This window comes from Cupressus sempervirens, chromosome 2, assembly GCF_028749045.1.
Source record: "Cupressus sempervirens isolate cs-2001-9-10 chromosome 2, ASM2874904v1, whole genome shotgun sequence".
NCBI lineage: Eukaryota > Viridiplantae > Streptophyta > Pinopsida > Cupressales > Cupressaceae > Cupressus > Cupressus sempervirens.
Window position 1 is genome coordinate 54663377 of NC_143119.1, and position 23418 is coordinate 54686794.

General features: G+C 35.7%; 1 protein-coding gene across 6 annotated transcripts in view; it reads right to left on the reverse strand.

The window, feature by feature from the left end:
- The window catches only part of LOC149571031 (uncharacterized), a 231434-nt gene that overhangs the window by 19825 nt on the left and 188191 nt on the right, over positions 1–23418 (reverse strand). For all 6 annotated transcript variants that reach the window (XM_089812594.1, XM_089812591.1, XM_089812596.1 and 3 more), the window contains 2 exons: positions 4469–4526; positions 4224–4338 (listed from right to left, as the gene is read on the reverse strand). In XM_089812594.1, coding sequence (XP_089668720.1) covers positions 4224–4338; positions 4469–4526 — 173 coding nt within the window. The remainder of the gene's footprint in view (positions 1–4223; positions 4339–4468; positions 4527–23418) is intronic.

The following is a 23418-nucleotide window of genomic DNA, read 5'->3' on the forward strand; positions in this document are numbered from 1 at the left end:
GAACCGAATCTGCAGATGGTGAATACAGAGTCCAACTCCACTCAAGTGAGTGATCAACCTCAACCTTAAACAATGGATTGTCATAAGACAATGCTACATCCATGTCAAACATAGGATTGTCCACAAAGTGAACCTCACCACCGTGTTGATCTGGCTTTGCCTCAACATTAGTCACCTCATCATCAATGACATGCGCACTATTATTAGAACACACATCAACAACCGCATGCATATCACTAGACTCCTCAATAGATGGCTCAACTGACACAAAAGTAGTTGTGGATATGACTGTATCCTCGGATGCTCCTACTCCCACTATTGTTGCATCGCAATCAAATACATGATCCTAGGAATTCATGCTCACAACTGCATCATCTGACTCAACCTGATATGAATTCTCATCACATTCCACCTCAACTGTGCTCAACTCATGCGGTGACAAATAAGAAATGTCCAGCACATCTATAGCCGCAACTATATCATCAAATTTTTCTCTTCAAAAAAGCGATATCATGCTCAAATCTCAGATCCAAAATCAGTTCTGTCATCTTTTTGTGATTTTGACTCAGCTCATTCACTAGCTCATCCAACTATTTCATAATACCTCGTCTCTCAGATTCTCCATCCCCAGGTGGAGAAGTACACCCTCTGCGGGTATAATGAATACCAAACCCTCTGTCACTATCCATAACGCTGAAAACCAAATCACAAAAATAAAGCACTGATCAAACTGAGCCCAATTCCTACAGGTTGGCAAGAAACTGCTCTGATACCACTTTAAAAAACTCCGTCTAGTTATTGCTCTTTATACACCAATTCTCTTTCACTTTATATTTGCTTGTCATTTCGTTGATTACTTTTATTGTAATAATTAAGCCCCCACTTGTGAAAGTCAAAATACTGAAATAAAAACTTAGTAATTCAAATTCTGAAAAGTTCATATCACCTTGGAAATTATCACAATAACCTTTGCAAATTCATTCTTTCAGCTCTGCTAATGATTTCTATACCAACTCGATGATAATGCAAACTCCAACTTCCTCACTGTCTTTATTAAAATAAACAAATTGCAGATTACAACTTAATTATTTAAAGAAACAAAGAACTTGGCAATGTCAAAGAAATATCCAACTCTCTTTTTATCAAATAGCAAGCCTTTATAATGCAGTCGCAGCCAGTTAAGAGGCGTACACGGGCCTCAATTGGATGAATACCATGCTCTAAAACCCAAATGCAAGCTTCAGCAACTAATCACAAGGCATTAGCCAAAGATCGCAGACCTTAAACATATAACTATCGGCCGCCAAAATTGAACGCATGCCACAGACTTCACGTCCAGCGCCAATATTGATGAATTCCAGTTCCAAACCGAAACGCAGCAGGAGGAATTGACATCTAATGTCAGTTACGTTGCACAGGATCACTCACGTTATTTCCAAGATGTATAATCACTCCTTCGCAAGCCGTCACACATGTCCAATCTGAAATTAAGTATCCAATCTGCTATAATGACACTTTTCAGCTGTCCCTATAACAAATCAATCTTTCTTCAATTGCCAAACAGGAGCAATTGATTACCCACCAAGATGTTTGTCTCCTTAGCCACAACTAATACAATAGGAGAATCTAGCAATATCAAATCCACTATACTTCAGCGATGGAATATAACACTTCTTAGATACAGTGATAAACAGAAGAGAAGTTAGGCAATCTTAGCTATACCTCAACAGCTAAATTGCAAGTGTAATTTCAGAATTTCCAACCCTTATATATCAGCAAGGGCATACAGTTAAGAACCCAAGAAAAAGCCACAAAGGCACAAAATCAAATATATAATCAAGCGTGCTTTTCCCAATGAAATGAGCTCTTATTTATAAGCTTTTTGTTCGCCAAAGTTTCCTTAAAACTCCATTTTAGAAATTGTGGAAGTTTCCCAAAAGAACTCAACACTAGAAACTTTCCAACTCGCTTTTAGAAACATCTCTTAAAGTTATTATTATAATAATATAAATATTATTATAATAATGCAACTTAGTGATTAATAAAAATGAGAGCTCATGCAATTATTACTTTAATAAATGCAAGTGATGACCAACTGCTGAAGCGATCCACTACACTATAATAATAGCAACTGCCAAATATAGACTTACTAAAAATAGTAAGTCTACAACTGAGAGCCCCAAAACACCATGTTAGCTCACGAGGGTCACTATGATGAGCTAACTCCATCCACTATGTTGATTTGCCAAAATCGGGGACATTATGTAGTTATCAATTGTTTCATTCAAGTTTCTCTATCCCTTTTCTTGGAAATTTCAGTAGTCTAGAGGGAAGGTCAACTAGAAGCCGGCCTTATCCAGAGATTCACTCCATTTGACAAGCAACCTACAGCTTAGGAGGGTTTCAATGTTTCCTCAAAACGTTAGGCTTTGTCAAACTTAACAAGGGTGCAGTTTTAGGTGGTAACACTCTGCATGGAGAATAATTGTTGTTCATTAGTTTCATTGGGATTTAGTTAAGTTCCTCAACTCAATTCTTTGACTCTTGAACCAATTAATTTTACTCCTAAATAAATAATAACTGATGAGCAATTATGATGATCATCTGACCACCATCAGAATTTTTATACAATGAGGACCATGTTAGAGATAATATCTACCTTCATTGAGGGTGTGGAGGATATTATCTGTCCTCAGACGTATATGAATTCGTCTATTTTCTCCCCTATTTTGAAGGAGCCAAGCAGATGTAAACTTGATTTGTCAAGATGTTGGGTATTCCGATTGTCTCTTCTGCATTCCATTTGTTATGTTTTGCTGGATATCCTTGACCTTCTATTGGTTTTTGACAATAATTGAGGCTTGTATATGTTATTAATAATCAAATATCAATTATTGAATGGTAGGAGGGTTAGTTATGGATTAGAATAATTTGAGGTTTTAATTATGTAAAGATATAATAACTGTGACGTTAGCTTTATTATCATTCATCTATTCTATAATTTATATTATATTCATTTGTTTTATTACTATTGATTAAAAATATCATAATTTTATTTGCTGTCGAATATATCGGTTCATTAATAATGATTAGTAATATTTAATATACTGTTTTCTAATGTGTTACTAAGTATATAGGCAGGAGCCTACAACACGATTGTAAGTTGTGAACCTCTCATCAGAGAGGTCTTGGGTTCGAACCTACTTGAGATTAACACATAATAATAATTAATCTTAAACAACAATAACAAATAATCTAGGATTTTACCTATCAAAAAAAAATGTTACTAAGTATATCTTAATTATATTATTATTTCAAAGATAATTATAGATTTTATAATAGATTTTCAATTTATCAATATTTGAGTCATTCTAATATTGTTTAGATATGATTATGATTAATATTTAATATTTATTTATTTGTTTATTGCAGATCTTGTTATTTAATGATTATTTATTCTTAAATCTTATCTAAAAGTGGGGGAAGTCGCACCCTGTCATCCCCTTCTCTGAAACTTGGGGGAGAGGAGATTAATCATCAGTACTTGCAATTGTTTTACAGATTTCTGCTACACTTCATGTAGATCATCCAAAATAAATATTTCCTCACTAATGTTCAGCACAACATTCTTCCAAAATGGCTTATATGGATGAAAAGACAGATCAAAAAACAACGCATGCTATCTACTGCAACCCCTGAATGTGATATATTTTTTAATAAATCTCAAGAAAACAAGTTTAATTTTGAATATACTAAAAGTTCATGTAAAGACTAAAACAGCAAGTATATTCAATTGTTTTCCTTTATACTATTAATGAAGGATGTAAAGCTCAACCATATTCTACATGTCTTAGATAAAATCAATTGTTCTGATGATCTCTAAGAGTTTTAATCTATTAAATAAATAATATATGCAGATAGTGTCCATCTTTAAAATGTTCCTTTTGAGTATATTGCATACATTTTCTACACAATAGAAGGAAAGAGTAAAAGATATTCCTATTTTCTTCTCATAGAAATAATTGTTTGACCAATACTTCAAGCCAGACTATACACATTATTCAAAAATAGAGGCAAGAAGGGGGTTTTGAGATTTATCTAATACAAGGTTGGGAAGTATTCCTTATAGATATTACACACAATGAGATTCCATTTACATGGTAGGTATAAAAAGGTATGTTGTGCAATTGAAACAATGAACTCTAAACAAGAAAGAAACTTACAGTGGCACTTCATTGTCGTGTGGTATGAAATGTAGAATTCTACCCATCAGAGCCAAACCCCTGTTCAAGCCTTCATGCAGGAACTGCATGGGTACTGGTTTTAATGATTGCTTTACTGCATATAAACATAAAATGCTTGCAAAGATCACCATTGAAGAGCAAAAAGCATTCAAGATGCATGTGCAAACAGAAGAGTAAGCTTCAGAACAACCATAAGTGTATTAAGCCTAAAGTTAGAATTATACTGTTTTCATTTCCCAAGGAAGATAGAAGTGAAACGTGTCTCTTTGATTTCATCTGCCCCTGCATCATACGATGAGTTAAATAGAAGTGCTCTCAGAGATCAAACTCAATAGTCTGTATGAACAGATCGAGTTCAACCTAGAAAAGGTTCAAACATATATCCAAATACTTTCTAGCTTGTAAAGCACAATGTCAATTGCAAAGCACAAAGTAATATTTTTGAATTGCTTGAAACATATAAGGCAATCTTCAGTAGCAAATCCTGGAGAAATAAATTCATTCTGATCTTCATACGATTCAAACTTTACTTATCAATTTACTTATTATAAAAACTAAATTCAAATTTGATTGATCCATGAAATAGTGAAATTGGAACAGATATACATCCAAATTTTATTACTCAATGAGCTAGCTGAGTCACAATGGTCATCGAGACTCGATCACTCAAGTGAACTTGAATCAGTTTGGTAACATAAAGGGTTGTACTTTAACTGAATAATGACTTGTGGGAAAACGCCTTCTTTAAACTATATGCCAATGGTACAAGTTTCAACATTTGGGAAAACAAGCAAAATGAGCAGTTGCACTATTTCATATAAGCCAGAAGACAAATAATATAAGTTCAGAGAAGTGCACTAATAAATTGTTTTCTTCAAGAGAACAAATGACATTAATTGAGGCAATCCTTCTAGCCTTGCCTGTACATGTTCCCTCTCTCTTGAATATTTCTGCTAGAACTTTGAAACAACTAGATTCCCTTTGCAAGTAATCCAGTTGCTTTCAAGACAAAAGAAGATAGTCTCTTGTTAAATGGGAACTCGTGGTCAACTAAGCAGGAAGGTGGCTCAGGCTTTAGATAGTCTCTTGTTAAATGGGAACTCTTGGTCAACCTAAGCAGGAAGGTGGCTCAGGCTTTAAATCATCTTCCAAGCATGATAAGGATTTTGGAGTTAAACTTAATTGGAAAATTCATATGAATGCATATCAGTTTTGGGCAGCTAATGTTCAAGCCAAGTATGCAAACAATAAAACCCAAGTTATGTTGTTCTCTTTCCTCCAACGGAACACCCATTCTAACTATTCTAAAAGTAGGGGAAGCTCTAATAAAAATGCAATTGTTTTTGGTTTGTTCATAACAGTCAGCCTGCCAAATTCTGGATTGATTCGTGGGATGAGCAACCACCTATCCATAGTCAGTTCTTATTCGAAAAGTGGGGGCAGCTTTTATTAAAAGGCAATTCTTTTTGAATTGTTCAAAATGGTCAGCCAGCCAAACTTCAGATTGGTCTTCCCCAAAGGCATCCACCTGTCAATATTCAATTTCCCAAAATTAAAGCAGTTGTGGATGCTTTTCTTGAAATAGAATGGATCAAAGTTGCTCCCTACTGTCAAGTATCAACTCGCTATTCATCCAAGGGAGATAAGCGGTGTTGGATTCCTTCACTGGAATGGCCAAGCCACATGGCAATAGTGCACACACTCAGATACATAAAAATTTCCTGATGCATCCTCTATCAACATCCCCAATATTTGGCTCCCCAGCTTGGGAAATGTAATATCCATTATGAATATAGTAAACACATATTAGATTAATCTTTTTTTTAATTAGTTTAGTTCAATGAACTAATAAAAAATAATTAATATTAAATAATGTAACAATAAATCTCATAATGATTAAAATAATAATAGTTTAATTATGAAGCAGTTAAATGGAAGTTCAGGGGAACTTACCAGAATATGACAATTTAAATATTGGTTGTGTGCATTGGAGAAAGGCATCGAAGATTGGATTGAAGAAAAATTAAAATATTGCAGAAAGTAAGAGATTCAGTTCCGTCAGAATCATTCTGACCTAGTGGAATCAAGAGGCGGAATATGGAAAGAATATTGAAAGAGCAGACCAAGGAGTAACAAAGCATTGTTGGAAGGTTCAGAACAACTATCGGAAGAAAACAATTAATATCTCCATCAGGTTTATACAGCCAACCAAATTCATGTGAGTCATGCCTCTTGGTATTTGTTCAAGCAGTAGATTATAGTGTCTGGTCCTGCAGTAATCATGTGTTTGGAGGAGAAGTTTGTGCATCAAGAAGAATAATTCATTGATTGTCTCTATCGGGTACCATTTCTTTGTCTGTAGCGGAAGGGGAGAACTCATTGAAGATGCGTCGATAGGAACCAGAAGCCATCAGAAACAATAAAAATCTTCATTTGTTCCCAGCGGCAATATTTACATCTGCAGTGACAAGAGTCAGGAAGTGATACATTCGATGGTCGAGGTGTGATGTGAGAATACTAAGGAAACTTCAGCTGCATATTTCTCTATAATTCAATTAATAAGAAACTCAGTCTATAGAAAACTGTTGATATACTTATATTTTAAATAAAGTCGTATTTCTATTACAGCATATTTGGTTGAAAATTCAAACTGTGTTAACTTCATGGGAATCAATTAAGATATACAAGCCAGCACATGTAATATTTGGTTTGGATGCTTTTACGAGTCTTTCCTAAAACATTTGGAATTTCCATCGAAGAATTACCTTGGAACTCTACAGGAAAGAATCCTACAAGTGAACATACAGTCGATTCAGGCTATGTTGCTCATGAAACAAGGATTGACAGCCATTTTCGCTGTAATTTGTGTGTGGACGATGAAGAAATCATTACACCTGTTTTTCCAATGCCCACGGGTGGGCCTCCTTATAGCAATTTTCATCTGAAGTGTTTAATCTTCCATGGGTCAGCATTCAGTCTTATGAACAACTAATTAGAGCAAACAAAAACCGCCTACCTTGTTGGGTGGATATTTTGCAAATGACAGTTTTGGATAAAATCCAGTCACAAAATAGGATGACCAGCCATAGCATGTGAGCCAAAGTCTCTCCTAACTTAAAGGGAAGGCTCTCCCATTTCACCGTTCCTTGGATCAACTCAAGGTAAGCAAGAAATTGAGAGATTTTTCTAAAAGGTGTTACCAATATTCTTTCCTCTTAACTTTCAAGAAAGAATCCACTTACTCATGGATTGAGTAATGGGAAAAATGAAATCTTGAACAAGACTTCTATCTAGAGCAGTAAACAGTGATATCGATAAACAAACACTAACTCAAAGGCTGGCTGAAAGCATACTAATTGGGCTCTTAGTTCAATCTTAATCTATGCTATAAGAATAATCTTTACTATTGAGGCACAAAGACTTCCAGAAGTAAAGGATATTCTAACTATCTTCGTGAATTTGAGACTACAATATAAGCTACAGTCAAAGCTTCTAGTCTATGTATCACCACAATCGCTCTCAGTCAAAGCTTCGGCTCTGATTGCTTCTTAACTCACTACACTCTATTATTGAATACATAATAATAACATGAATCAAAGACAATAGGCACAAATTATAGTCAAAGCTTTTAATTTTCTCTATCACAATTACTTTTAGTCAAAGCTTTGAATTCAATTGCGTCTTTTATTCAGTTTTCTCCCAAATTCATACTACACAATCAAAGTTATGCTTGCACAAGTTTGGCAGAGCTATCCTACATACAACAAAAGATGATTTTTAGAGTGAGGTGGCACTCCTTTATATAGGCAAAGGAGTTGAGAAAAAGATGAAGGAAAAAGTGGGAGCAACTCAACCAACTTTGACCTAATCTAATTAAAAGAGAAAGTATTGGGTTACATACAACTATACATGCAACTTGTATTACATGTAATTACATCATTTCATACAATGCATCCTCTTCAATTACAAACATGAAAGAAGAAGAAAGAAGACAGAAGAGAATTGAAAAACAATCCTAGGGATTATTCTTAAGGGCCTTGTACTTGGCAATGCAATCCCAGATGATCACAGGATCAAAAGTTCCTATATTTTGTGCCACTACATTCACCTTGATAACCATGGTGTTATGCCTTTTGATAGCCTCTGACTCTCTTTGATGAATTGTCTATTGTGATTTGAAAACTTGATGTGATCAAGCTTTTTTCTCTCAAGTTGTCATGAATTATCCTTTGTAGATCAGCACAAATTGGAGTCTCTAACACTTTGAAAACCTTCTCAATGGTGTTTTGATGTAAACTCAGAACAAGTTTCCGACAAGCATCTGCAACTTCCTTTTTTTTTCTTTTTTTTTTGAAACAAAGTACTTGACACCATAGTTGGAAAACTCGCCAAAAGCAAAAACTCGCCGAGCCCCCCAAAAGTTTGATCGGGAAAAACTCGGCGATTTTTAAAAAAAACTCGGGAACTTAAAAAAACCGCTGAAATTTAATTAAAAATACATTTATTTTGCAAAATTTAATGAGAAGATGCATCTAATAAGTTAATTAAAGAGAATACAAAAGAAACAAGCAGAATTTAGATATATATAAATGCACAGTGCGTACAAAATTGCATTCTCATGCAGAATGCTCATGGCAGGAAGCAAAATAGTAATAGTTCTTGGCATCAAACAATGCAGCCGAGTTTTTAAAAAAAAATCGCCGAGTTTTTAGTAAAAACTCGCCGAGTAATCGGCGAGTTTTTTCCCAACAGCCGAGTTTTTATTCCTGCGAGTTTTTCTGGGATTTACTCGCCCAGCTTAAATACTCGGCGAGTGTTTAAAACTCGCCGAGTAATCTGCGAGTTTTCCATCTATGCTTGACACATTCCCACACGAACTCAGGTTCTCAGACAACCATTGGGTGAATATCAAATGAATTACTACTTCTTGAGAATCAAAGCATGTCTTCTTCACTCAATGTCTTCATTCTTTATAGAATTCTAGCATATCTTGACTTGCTGAAACATGAAAGTTTCAATGGGATTGAATCCATCAGTGGAAGGTATGGATTCTAACTCCATGAGAATATTGACAAAATGGATCTTTGAGGAACAATACATGCAGAGTATTGATTAGATATTCATGGAACATATGTAATGAATTGGATGTGATATCGAAAGTACATGCAGAGGGCTAAAATGGGACTTAAGAAAGATGGATGACATGTAAATGCATATAGGAAAAGAAAGAGTCTTTATAAAGATGCCTTGAGCAATGAATGCCAGGTGCATGGGAATGCGTGCCAATAGGTTCTCAAGATGTCATTGCACAGAAAGCGGATTTAATGTATATGCTCATGTAATGAGGAACGAAAAGTGAGATGATATGCGAATGCGGATGGAGGATGAGCTTACATGTAAGTGAGTGTGGAGGATGAGATGAAATGCATTTTTACAAGGAAACCGGAATTACATGTATTGTAATTGCATATAAAAGGAATGGATGCAATGTGCCTTGGCATGTAATGGTGAATATGTAATGAAACGATGTGCTTGCACAAAGAGGTGAAAGGTGGAGCAAAGTGAAACGTTCTTGGAAAAGAACTTGAATTTCTTCCAAAAGAAGAAAAACAAGAAAGCAAGCAAACAAATAACGAAAACAAGCACAAAACAAACACATAACTTTGGTTTTAAACTCAAACATGCCAGGAGACAAATTATTTTCGTGTGCAAATTCGAATTTGGAGTTTAAGCAAAATTCAAAAGTATAAAAATTCGAATTTTCATCATTTTTAAAGGAAAAATGCACTATTCATGGCATATATATGGACAAACATGCAATAACAAGTCATAGTATGCATGGAAATGGCAAGATAAGCATGAATGGATGAGCAAGTTTGAAAATGTCCACTTACTTGAAAGTTATGATCCAAAATAGCAAGATTTATAGATTTTGAAGACCAATTCTCCCTCAAATTTGGAGTTTCAAACAACTTTTTGACTTCTTCCGTACTTGTATTCAACAAATATTAATGAGCAATGAAGGGTTGAATTTGACACAAGAATGCCAAAAACATAGTCGCCAAAGGCAATAGCATGCATTGAAACTCAAAAACGGCCCTTCTTGATCCAAATGTATGGGCTGAAATGTTAATTTTTAATTTTTTTTAACAAAAACATGGCCTTTTATGTAAAAATTTGGGCCGTTTTTGCAAAAACGTGGCCAAGAAATGCATGATTTTGAGTCATTTTTTACTTGTGAATGCAAGGACTTTTCCAAATGCAAAAATTTGGGCCGCTTTTGCAAAAATGTGGCCAAGAAATGCATGATTTTGAGTCATTTTTTACTTGTGAATGCAAGGACTTTCCCAAATGCAAAAATTTGGGCTGTTTTTGCAAAAATGTGGCCAAGAAATGCATGATTTTGAGTCATTTTTTACTTGTGAATGCAAGGACTTTCCCAAATGCATATACATAGACCCAAATGCAAAAACTTGACACCAAAATGCAAAAGAGTGGATAAAAACCCCAATTTTCTGGGCGTTTATAGCAAAAACGTGATTCATAAAAGGCATGAAATGAAGTTTTTTTGACATCTAAAGGCAAAATCGTGTTCTTCATTAGTATATATATGGATTAAAATGCCAAAATGACTTCTATTTGAGCCAAAAAGTGATCAAAACCACCACAAATCTGGGCATTTTTAGCCAAAATGTGGTTCAAAAATGCAAAAAATATGAGTCATTTCTGTTTTTGCAAAATCATGGACCCCAGATGCATATATATAAACTCAAAAATGCCCTTCTTGTGATGGATTTCAAGCCATTATATGGCAGATCTAAGCATTTTTTATGAAAAACATGTTCTTGGAGGAAGAAAACATCAAGTATTTTGCCCTTGAATCTTCAAAAACAGGTTTCTAGGATGCAAATGCATATGTTATAAGCAAAACTCACATATTTGGTGCAATTACACATTTTAAAACTTTCAAAAATAACCTCCATAAGGAAAAACACACCTTTTGGGTGTCATTACATATTTTAAAAATGTGCATGCAAGGTAAAACTCACCTTTTTGGTGCAATAACATGTTTTAAACTTGACCTCCAAGGCACAACTCATATTTTTGGTGTCATTGCGTATTTTTGCAATATGCATGTCTCACCTTTTTGGTGTGATTGCATTTTTTTGCATTGAAAATCATTGGATGCAATTGTGTATTTTGCATGTAAGCATGTTGCTCACAACTTAAGTGATGAATTAAGCACATGTCAAGTTAATTTTGATGAAATATCACTTAAATGGGACATAAATAATATTCACATTATCATGTTAGAAATATAATGTGCAAATATCATTTAATAAGTAATATTTGCTAGAGTATTTGATTTAAAAATAAAAAATCAAATCGAACTATATAAATAATACAATCACTTAAGTGAGAAATCAAAAAACAAACTCAACTTAAAAATATAACATAAAGTGCACGACAATTACTTTAAGTAAAAATTTAAATGCAAAAGTAACTTAAAAACATAACATAAAGTAAATTTATGTTATATTTTTCAAAAAGTGGAAGTCAAATTAAAAATATAACATGACTTTTTAATTCATGTAGTTGCACCTATAAGGTCCACTTTTGGGCACTAAATTGGTCATATCTTTTGATTGTCAACTTTGATTAGACCCTAAGATAGATCAAATCGAAGGGAAAACCAAAAGCAATGACTTCAACTAAACCAAAGGATTAAAAACTAACAAACCCACAGTCAAAAATGAAGAAAAGCACAATGAATGCCTCAAAAATCAAGCATAGGTTTGACAAACAGAAAAATGAAAAAGACTTGACGAAAGCCTTCAATAAAAGGATTCATTATATTAATTGGAGTTGATTGGTTGATCAATACTAACCAATTAAATAATGAACTAAACTCAGAGAAATGCGAAACTAAGTTGAAAAAGTTTTGTACTGCTACCTACATTTTGTGGTGACAAAATGCAAGACAACACACTTGAAAGTTGAAAACTCCTTCCAATAATGTGGTTTGGCATGAACCTTGTTAGTAAACATATTTGTCACTATAATATAATTTTAAAAATTGACCCTGTTTGCCTAGCAAGCAATGACAATTGTGCCAACAGTCGGAGAGACTACAATCGGATCACTATCTAACTACAATCTTCCTTTGCATTTGAGAGGGGCATCACCCTCATATGATAATGGTAGTTGTGGTTTTCGGTTTACTTTTAACCTGAAACTACAAAAAGGACAAAAGATAAAACTAAACAAGATGAACAAAACAAACCCCAATTGATAGATATACAAATACAAAATGGGATTTCACAGTAGATAACTAATTACAAATTTGAGCACATAAATGTAATAATGGCAAAAATATGGATGATAAACCTCAACATACGAAAGAATAAGCTATTCCAGTATATTTACAACAGGATTCCAAGAAATGAATACATTTTACCACATCCATTACGTAGATTGGGAAGACTATTGGATTGCACCATTAGATAAGAGATTACTGACTTAACATACAAGTATGTAATATCCCCATTTTAAGTAGGTTCTTCCAGCTCACTTGGTCAATTCATCATTGCGACCCTTGTGAGCTAACAGTGGGATTCGAGGGTCTCAATTGTGGAGTTATTAGGCTTTGCGGTGACCTATGGTGAGTTTTGGCTCCGTTTTGAGGAACTAACGATTTATTGTAAGTCAATAGTTAGTTCTTGTGAGCTCAATTGAGCTAGAGGAGTTGAGTGATGCTCTCAATTTTTATTTTTGGCTTTTGGTTTGGGCTCCAAGAAGTTTGGAGGGAGCATCTATTTTTAGTAAGTCAACCCGTCAAGTTCATTCATTGTTTTTCTTTATCAAGATTACTCATGTGTTGTCAGATTTTGATTCTAATGCTTCTTCAGTCATTTTCGCAGGATATGTGAATTGTTTTTCTTATTCAACTAAATATGTTGAGGTTGTTATTTTTGTTGAATTTGTATGTTGATCACCTTAGTGTTGTAGCTCGTTGAAACTGGGTTGAAAAGTTTTAAGTCTTGGGCACAAGAAGTAATGACCTTACGTGTGAAAATATCATGATACGGTTGAAAAGGTCATTTTTGGGAGCCAAAAGGAAATTAATAAATTATATTATTTGCCAAGCATAGAGCAAAAAGGCTTTAAGTGAAAGGCGTGTGGTAAAAGCTATGTTGCACAATTAAGATTATAAATATGGCTCCCATTATGAGAATTCATCATCCATTTTGTCTATTGATTTTATTTTATCTCTTGTGAAGGTTTTTGAGTCTTGTTTTCAAATCCCTTGCTGAAGTATAAGGGTTTAAGTTTCAGTTATTGGCTCTTCCACTTCTGTATTCATATTGCTTGGAAGAAATCAATTGTTGCTGAGGTATAATAATTGGCATTGGCGTCTGTATCTGTGTCCATTGTATCCGAGAATTCTTTGTGCAAGAATCAGTTGAGATTTGCAATTAAACTGAGTGATATGTTGAGTATTCTTACATTAGAAAACACCAACGCTTTCAAATAGAGGGCTGAACTGTGTACTGTTAGCTACTTTTGACTCGAAATTGGGCAGCGATCAATGCCATTCAGAGCCTGCAACGAAATTACAGCCCTGCATTTGTACTTGGGAGGCCTGCCTTTGCAATTTGGAGGCCTACATTTGCATTTGGGAGACCTGCGTTGACAATTAGAGGGCTGCAGATCACTATTTCTAGCCTGGGATCACATTCCAAGGGTTGTGATTACATTGTTAGAGGCCAGCACTTCTCTATTGAAATTGGAAAGACATTATCAGCTTATTACAATTTTAATAAATTGGTTGTCTGGTTGTACCTGCATAGATATGATGTATGAACTGCTGCAAAAACAGAATTAGTGAATACAATACCAGCAATTGTTTCAAATTTTATTTGGCATTGTTATTTTTAAAATTTGTATTATATATGTATTTCTCTCAAGAAACACAAAGAAGCAAATACATTCCAAATCATCATATATATAGTGATAACAAAGTTGCTCACCAAGAGTTTGACGAAATGTCAAACAACTAAATTGTGAAGAAATTTGGTATTGTTGAAGTGATAAATTCATTAGACTTTTTATAATGGTATCAACACGGTTTCCTACCTTCCTATGGGGGACCATAATTCATCATTATTTCAAATCCGTTGTTGTATTTGGAGTGACGAGCACTCTTGCATTTTCCAGCTGTGGACACACATAGGAGAACTAGTAGTTCTGGTAGTTGGCAAAGTAGTGTGGTATATAGCAAGAAAATGAATGCTTTGAGGGAGAGTATGGAAAGATTTACGCTACATCACAAGAGATTGGAGGCAAGGCTATCAGATCCAGTGATGGTAGATAGGGAAGCAAGATACATGAATTCCATTTTTAGTAGACCGACACCAAGAATGTAGGGGAGAAGGCTTGACTTTCCCTCGGCAGGTGTTCACGATGCAAATGTACCTATGTTTAGTTCAAAACCCACTATTCCTATCCGTAGTGGTGATGATAGTCTTTCTACCCAAAGAAATGTGGATGTGTCAGTGTCATTAGTGGACAGCAACACTAAGCCTCAATAGGTTGAGGATTCTAGAGTTGTTGCTACGTATAGTGCAGAGGCTGATGATGCAATTATTACCACTGAATTTTGAGATTCTCTTGAGGAACTTAGCTATTATTAGAGACCTTGCAAAGAGTGTGAGCATTGATGTTTATGATATTTATCACAGTGAAGATTCAGTTCAAGAGGCAATGACTTCCTCAGGTGGGACCGATGCATGAATGGAGTCACCTAGTTGTGATATTAGTGACCTGGGTGTTATAACGGAGTCAATGGGGGCTGGTTTAGGCTTTGGCATTATGGATTTGCAGCATGACATGGAATCATGTATGTAGGGCCAAATGATAGTAATAGATGTTCAGTTAAGAGTTGTGGGTTCAGATAGTATGGACACCCTTGATGATTCGTTTGAGGATGCTATGAGTTGTTGTGGGTCTAATATTCCTTGCCAGATATTAGATGATGACTTAGAATGGTTTTTATATGGGTTTTGTTGTGACTACTCATCACCACCGCCCATTTCATGGGGTTCCCTAGTCATGCCCTATTTGTGTTTGGAGGAAAAAAATGAAAGTGGTAAGATGCAGAGCGTAGTGGATTTCACCCTGGAATCCCCACATCTCTCAGAGCGTAGCGCAATGCAATTCACAGATCAATCAACCCACCGTGTAGTCCCTCTTTTCCATGTCACGTATTTGTTTAGATAATGGAGCATAGTTTGAGGGCAATCCACCATGGATTCCCAAACATAGTGGAGCACAGTTAAACATATGTGGAGGACAAGTCAAGCAATAAAAAAAGTACATGACCCTCCAAACCGCGCTCACCACAAAATGTTGAGTGCATTTTTGTGTGTCGAGGACATCCAAAGGAATGCACCCTTCCTGCAGTCAATATTGCGTTCACCACAAAATGCAAAGCTCAATTTTGTCCAAAGGAATAAGATCCTAATCCACCTCAAAACACCGCCCTCCACATTCCTTGAAGTGCACTTTTGTGTGTGCTACAGAATTCGTCCTCTATGGACAAAATCCTTCCCACCTTGAAAACCCTGCTCTCCTCCATGCCTTGGGCGCACTTTATACTTGCATGTGAATTTTGTTCAAGACCGCCAAATTCCACAATATCCCCAAAAACTCGTCCAAGATTTGGCCTCCAACACATTTGTCAAGTTTCTTTCCAGGACCACTTATTCCACTATCCAAAATTTTCCAAAAGACTAAAATTTGGGAAAAAACTAAGAAAAATTTGAAAAATCTTGGATGGAGAAAATTTGAAAATCTAAAACATTGTGAAAATTCCAAAAACTATGGAATTTCCATATATCCAAATCGTAAATAAGTTGAAAAATTCTACAATTTTGCAAAAAATTCAGGACTTCAAAAAATATCTTAGAAGATGGAGAAATCATGAAAATTTTGAAATTTTGAAAAAATTAAGTCTTGTTAAAGTTTGAAAATTTCAGAAATTTTAGATGTTGAGAAAATAGTTAGAAAAGCAAAAAAACTGGAAATCATTTGGCAAAATTCCCAAAAAGTGAGATTTTTTTTTGGATTTACATAAAATTAAATATTAATTTTATTAATATTTAATTGATTTTTTTTAAATAATCCCAAAAAAATTAATAAGGAAATCGAAAAAAGGGGTTTTTTGCATTAAATCAAGAAAATTGATGAAATATTAAATTTTTATTAATATTTAAATGATTAATTTCTCATAAAATCAAATTAAGCATAACTTCATCATGAAGTCAAATGAATCAAGTTGGCAACTTTTTGAAAACAAGAGAAAAGCAATGACAAGTGGCACAGAAATTGGAATCTTCATGACTAAGTAAAGCAACTGCCTAATTTTAGCCTAAGGTTTTAAAGGCAATTTTTCAAAAAGGTGGCTTATATAAAGAAACCAATTCATTCTTTCATTCTCACACAAAAGTTGAAGAACGAATTATGAACAAGAGTGGAAATCAGAAGGCTTGTGAAGAAAACCTTGAACTAATTTCCCCAAGAATGCGTGAAGGTATTCAGAATCCTTGAGAAAGAGACGAAAATTTCTTGCAATTTGAGAAAAGAGGATTCCAAACTTCATCACAAAGAAACATTTTCTATGAGTTAGAGAAATTTGCATGTTTCTTGACAAAAGCATGAAAAGTGAATTCCGAGGAGAAAAATCCAAAAACCTTGACAAAGTTCCAAAATCTTCTTCTTTAGGAGCAATTATTTCTATTTTTTATGCATTTTGCATATTCTTATGTATGAACATTTTATGTTTTGCAAGAAGAAGGAATGGCAGGACCCTGAGGAATAGGAGAGATGCAAGGACAGTTGGTAACGAATGGAAAGGGAGGATTCTACCCCAAATCCAAAATCATGTCGAAGTGGGCAGAAACCGAAGATACAAGCCTTGGCAGCCTCGATTTGAATGAGATCAATCGGAGAATGTTTGGATACAAGGATCATCAGCCTACACACTTGGCTACTAAGATCATGAGAAGTGGAATTATTGCTGCAATTGGTTTCCCTCTTGCTTTTGAGCATCCAAAGTTGATCGTGGAATGCGCCAAGCATTATAGTCCTAGGGATATAAAACAATCAAGGACTCAAATGCAAATATTCTTGTGGAATTTTCTCCGGCATCCATATCTGAAGCATTTAGGATTCCTTCACCCTTGAGAATGGTGACAAAAAGACAAAATCTACATTACTGGAATTCAGTTCTGTAAGGAAATAATTAACAAGAAATCGTTGAAAAAGAATTAATCACATCATTCCAAGATTACTAAGAAACTGGTATGGCTTCACTTGCAATGGGAGTATAGTGACATGATCATGATGCTTAGTCGCATTTTTGGGGTACCTCATTGCTATAAATTTGAATCCTGGATGTGGTATTTCATTGAGCAGGTGGCAGGAGAAGTTGACAAGATAGATTGGGTTGGACTCATAAGTGATGACCTAAATGAACAATTAATAAATCTGGAGGACACAACAAATTTTTACATGAGCTCTTCTGTCATCTATATGCTAGAAGGAAGGATGAACTATGATGGACTGAGATGCAAAGGACCAATTAGGAGTGGAACCCAACACCTGAAAGTTCTTGAATGTTACCCACACTTGCAATTATATTCTAGGGGATGATTATGTAAGGGTTAATGATGTCTTTTCCATGCACATAGTTAGGACCCTGCAAAAGATGTTGCATATGAGATTATTAGTTGGTGCAATGAAGTTGGCAGAGGATTATGGTGCTTGTTTCATTCAATTTCCTACCTTTTTACACATTTAAGTTCAAAGATTTTCCATGCAGCTATACAAACTTCTGAGGTACCCAACAGATAAGATGGTCTTGTTAGAACTTACTCGGCAACTCAAACAAGATTTCGAAAGCAAAGAGGAAGTTGGGATTGCATTTCCCAATTTCCGTAGGAGAAGGCAAAACTATGACATGCTATGTCTAAAGGCAGCAGAGAGATCAGCAGATGAACTCCACTTCTTTCACCTCCCACTTTATCCAAAAAGGTCTGTTTTAATCCCTACTACAAGATCAAATCCGTAGAAAGATCAAAGTCCCAACATAAGGTTCACCTCGAGGATTTTTGGGCAAATGATGCAGATGAGCATGAAATTAGAAAGAGCATGCATTCAAGATTGACATTAAGCATTGTCGGAAGATGCAACAAATTCCAAGTTCCTAATCAAGATGCAAAAAGGATTCAATCAAGAAATGGTAGGTCATCCATATGATTGGCAAAAAAAAGAGGTCACAGATCTGGACACTCTTTCTAAGACAATCATTGATTTTACGAAGTGGTGGATTGAGCGTAAACTCGCTAAACTAGTTGTGCCAACAGAAAGATTTATACATAGATTAATTGGCCACCGACCACTTGGGAATGAACGACCAAGGAAACTATCCGAAAGGAATATTGAAAAAGGAGAAACTCCATTAGAAGGTGTACAAAGTAGGAAAGAGAAAGAGGTTAACTTGAGAAAAGCATACCAAGAGTGCGACAAATGTTGAAGAGCTTCAACAAAAGAAGCAAAAATTTGGAAATGTTCCCTCTTCTCCAAATCACACTGCCAGTGTTCAGGAGATTGAAACATTTGAAAGGCAGGAAGTAGAGACCAACATAAGGAGATTAGAGCAAGAAGAAAATTTGGCCAAGCCAGTACATGGAAAATTGAGTATACAAGCCTATAAAAAATAAGTACAAGGGAAAGCAAGAGATCAAGATAAAGTTACAGAGGAAAGTCTTGCTGCAATCTTAGAGCAAGAAATCATGGAGGCCAAGGCTAGTACAGAAAAGGAAGAAGCTCTTGCAGCAGCAATAAAGATTCCAATTGTAGAGGTTGCAGCTCCTAAAGTGACGGTCAGCAGTCGAGGAGGTGATGAGCAGATCAACATTCGCGTGTTCCAAAGGAAAGAAAAACTGGTGATCCCAAGAGAACAGAATATACCCATTCCAGAATGGTTAAAGCAATGAATTCAGAAGAGTCAACAAAAGGAGATTGATCCGGTAGTCGAATTGCAAGAAATTTTGGACTGAGCAAACTAGTTCGAAGAACAAGAGTGCAGCAGCGATACAAATTCCTGTCGTCAATAAATATGATATCAGGATGTATGTCATTAGTATCACGATGTATGTCGTTGATATCAGGATGTATGTCGTCAGTATCGGCCGACAAGGTGTGTATCGAGATGTATGTTGTCGGTATCAAGAAGGTTCTACGTCAGTATCGGGAAGGTTCTTATTATGTAGCTAACAGACACCTTCGGGAAGGTCCCTTGAGATGTATATACACCCCCTTCGGGATCATTGTAATCATCATATCAAAAACATAATGTAATGTCTCTGACATATGCAAATAATAGGAGTTTTGTTGTTCCTATCTATTGTTTGTATGCGTTGATTCATTTACCCAGTACGGTAAACATTTGGCGCCGTTGCTTTATGAACCTGGAAGGTGGGAGGAATGAAGATTAATGCCAAATCAGCTTAACAAGGATTGAAATAAGATAAAGGGAAAAGATGGCATACGTACTGCGCAAGAAAATTTAATCTTGGAACAACAAGCCGAACGCCGAAGGAGGTTTCAGAAGATTGCTGACAGACACCGAAGTGCTAAAGAATTGTTGGAAGAGACTCGACAACGGGTGAAATTGGTGGAAGAAGCAAGGGAAGAGTTTTTGAGCTTGTATTTGCTGAAGGAAGAGAATCCAGACAAAAGGGAATCGACTTGCACAGCTCGAAGTGCTGAGCGAGCACGAGCATGGAGTGAACTCTTCGTCCAAAATATACTTCTAGAACGGACAAATTCACTTATCGGAGATCCTTCTTCACCAAAAAGCACAGCTGTCGAGATACAAAGCGTTGCTGCCAAGATACAAAGCATTGGTGTCGGGATACAAAGCGTTGGTACCGGAGTGCAAACCATTGGTATCGAGATACAAAGCATTGGTGTCGGGATACAAAGCGTTGGCGTCGGAATACGAAGCGTTGGTGCCAGAATACAAAACGTCGATGTTCCTACACATCCAGTAGTAATGGCAGGACCAAAAGAAAATTTGCCAAAATTTGATGGTGATGAAGCAGCCGATCCGATCCGACATTGTAAAACATGCGAAACGATTTGGAGGGGGAATGGCATAACAGATACAAATGAATGGGTCTGGCAATTTTCGGCCTCTCTACGAGGTTTTGCAATTGATTGGTTCACCGATGCAAATCCCTAGAAATCAACCACTTGGGACAACCTTAAGGAGTTTACTACCGAATTTCAATTGCTCCGCGATAACAACGAAATCATAGCGGAGATATACAACACCACCCAATAGATTGCATGGGAAGTAGAGTGGACAACCCTGTTAGCACAACTCGAGGAAAGTGCACGAGGGAAGCAACAGGCGGAATAGTAGCTAGCAGCAATGGAGTAGCATTTGGTAGTAGCACTTCAGGAGGACTCAGCAAAGAGGGCTAATGAGCAGAAAGAAGCCGAGTGCCAGGAGGTTGCATTGATGCTAAAGGAAGTTGTGGAGGAGAACTCTCAAATTAGAGCTGATTTGAAGGTCCGGACAGAACAGGTGTATCAGCTTCGACGTAGCCAGTCTTCACAGTCTGAGACACAGCCTTCTGGTTCATGATGTCTAAGTCTATGTTGTTTTATGAATAAATGCAGTTACTTATTGAGTTTTGTTATGTATTTGTCCGAAATGACTTTTCTTTTTAAAGGGGGATGATGTCATTAGTAAATATGGTATCAAGGTGTATGTCGTCAGTATCAAGATGTATGTCGTTGGTATCAAGATCTTTGTCGTCGGTATCGGCCAACAGGGTGTGTATCAAGATGTATGTCGTCGGTATCGGGAAGGTTCTATGTCGGTATTAGGAAGGTTCTTATTATGTAGCCGACATGTATGTAGCCGACGGACACCTTCGGGAAGGTTCCTTGAAATTTATATATACCCCCTTCGGGATCATTGTAATCATCATATCAGAAGCATAATGCAATGTCTCTAACATATGCGAATAATAGGAGTTCTGTTGTTCCTATCTATTGTCTGTATGCGTTGATTCATTTACCCAGTACAGTAAACAATTCCAATAGTGGAGGTCGCAAGTCCTGAAGTGACGGTGGATAGTCCACAAGGAAATGAGGACATCAACATTAAAGAAGTCCAAAGGAAAGAACAATTGGTGATCCAAGCAGATCAGGGTATTCCCATTCCACAATGGTTAAAGCAACGAATTCAAAAGAGTCAACAAAAGGAGATTGATCTGGCAGTCGAATTGCAAGAAATTTTGAACCGAGCAGACCAATCCGAAGAACAACGAAAAGAAAAAAGATTCATTTCAAAATATTATGGTCTCTTAGTACTTTTCTACAACTAAATTTTTCTTCTTTCTTCACAAGTGGTTATGAGTTTCTTGAAAACCAAATTTTGGTTATGAAGTAAGAATTGCTCAAATACTAAGCACCCTTAACTAAAAGGTTATGAATGCTCACATTTTGTGTAATGTCCCCTTTTTAGCATTCATAGCATGATGTTGTCATTAGCCTATGGTCCCGTAGGCTAACCAGGACATTAAAGGGACTTAGAGGCCATTTGGCCTAGATAGTTTCAGTTGCAGGTCTTTCTGAGGGGTTTTGAGGCAACTTTGGGCATACTTACTATTTATAGTAAGTCATCTTGGATATGGTCGGACTTAAAATTGACAAGAAGACTTGTTTTTCATTGATAAGATTTGTTATGCATTGATAAAGCTATTTTATAAAGTTAAATTTAAATATTTAACTTTATTAATGCATAGACTATAGTTTGTGGGAAATATTTAAATTAAAAGAGTGCCCTTTATTTTATAACACATTGGAGACATAAGTCACATAAAGGGAGTTATGTTTTATCCCACATTGAGAAAACGAAGGATTGAGCTCTTGTGAGAACACTATAAAAGAAATGGAAGATCTTCTTTTTAGCATGCTTGGAAAATATCAAAAGAAATTGGGTAATATTCTGGAGATTATATCTCAATAGTTTGAAGGACGAAATCCCTTCAAGCTGGAAATCTTGATGCCATTGAAAGATATGGTCTTGAGTTCAACATGGTAACAGCAAGTTCCTGTCGTGCAGTACTGTAGTAGCAAGTTACTTTAGCAGTCGGAATCACTGTAGCAGCGAGTTACTGTAGCAGTCGGAATCACTGTGGCAGCAAGTTACTGTAGCAGTCGGAATCACTGTAGCAGCGAGTTACTGTAGCAGCAAGTTATTGTCGCAGTCCGGATCACTGTAGCTGCAAGTTACTGTAGCAATTTCAGAACTATTATCACTGCTGTAACCGCAATGGGTATGGACCATCACTGAACTTTTTAGTTGATATAATGCATTGAGTTTAATGAGAAGATATGATTGTTATGGTAGTTGTAGTTTCCTGATAATTTGAAACAAGAAATAAATGAATGGTCATTGTTATTAGTTGCATATGGTTCTATGTTGCCTCCTATTTGCATCTCATATGAAACACAAACAATCTTGAGAAACCATTGATCAACATCAAGCTGAAAACTATAAGAAAATTAGTTGCAAGACAATTGTTTGACAAAATTACAGGAAGAAGTAGACATTTAAAATAACCGAACAAGGCAGGTTGTTACATTTTGAGCAACCTCAATTTTGTTATGTATGCTCACATTTTAAGCACTTGTAACCTCTTAATATTGAGTGCTCAACTTGTTACCATTCAAAATCCTTCTAGTTTTATTTGCTCAATTTTTGGGTGACATAACTATTATTAGTTACGCTTGCCCTCTTTTCAAGCATTTTGAACCTTCTAAACTTAGGAATTTCAACATTTTTGAGCATTTTCATTAAGAGGGAGTAACTTCAAGTATTTTCTATTGTTTTTCTTAAGAGTAGGCTCATTTTAAAGGTATGGGTGTGCAGAATTTTTAAATAATTAAAATTATTTAAGAAAATAATTTTAATTATTTATAATAAATTAAAGCTTGACACATATTTTGGTGAAAGAGATTAGAACCAAAAATTAGATGTATAGGGAATTGGCAACAAACCTTATGCTTTGAAACATTTGGATGAGAAAGA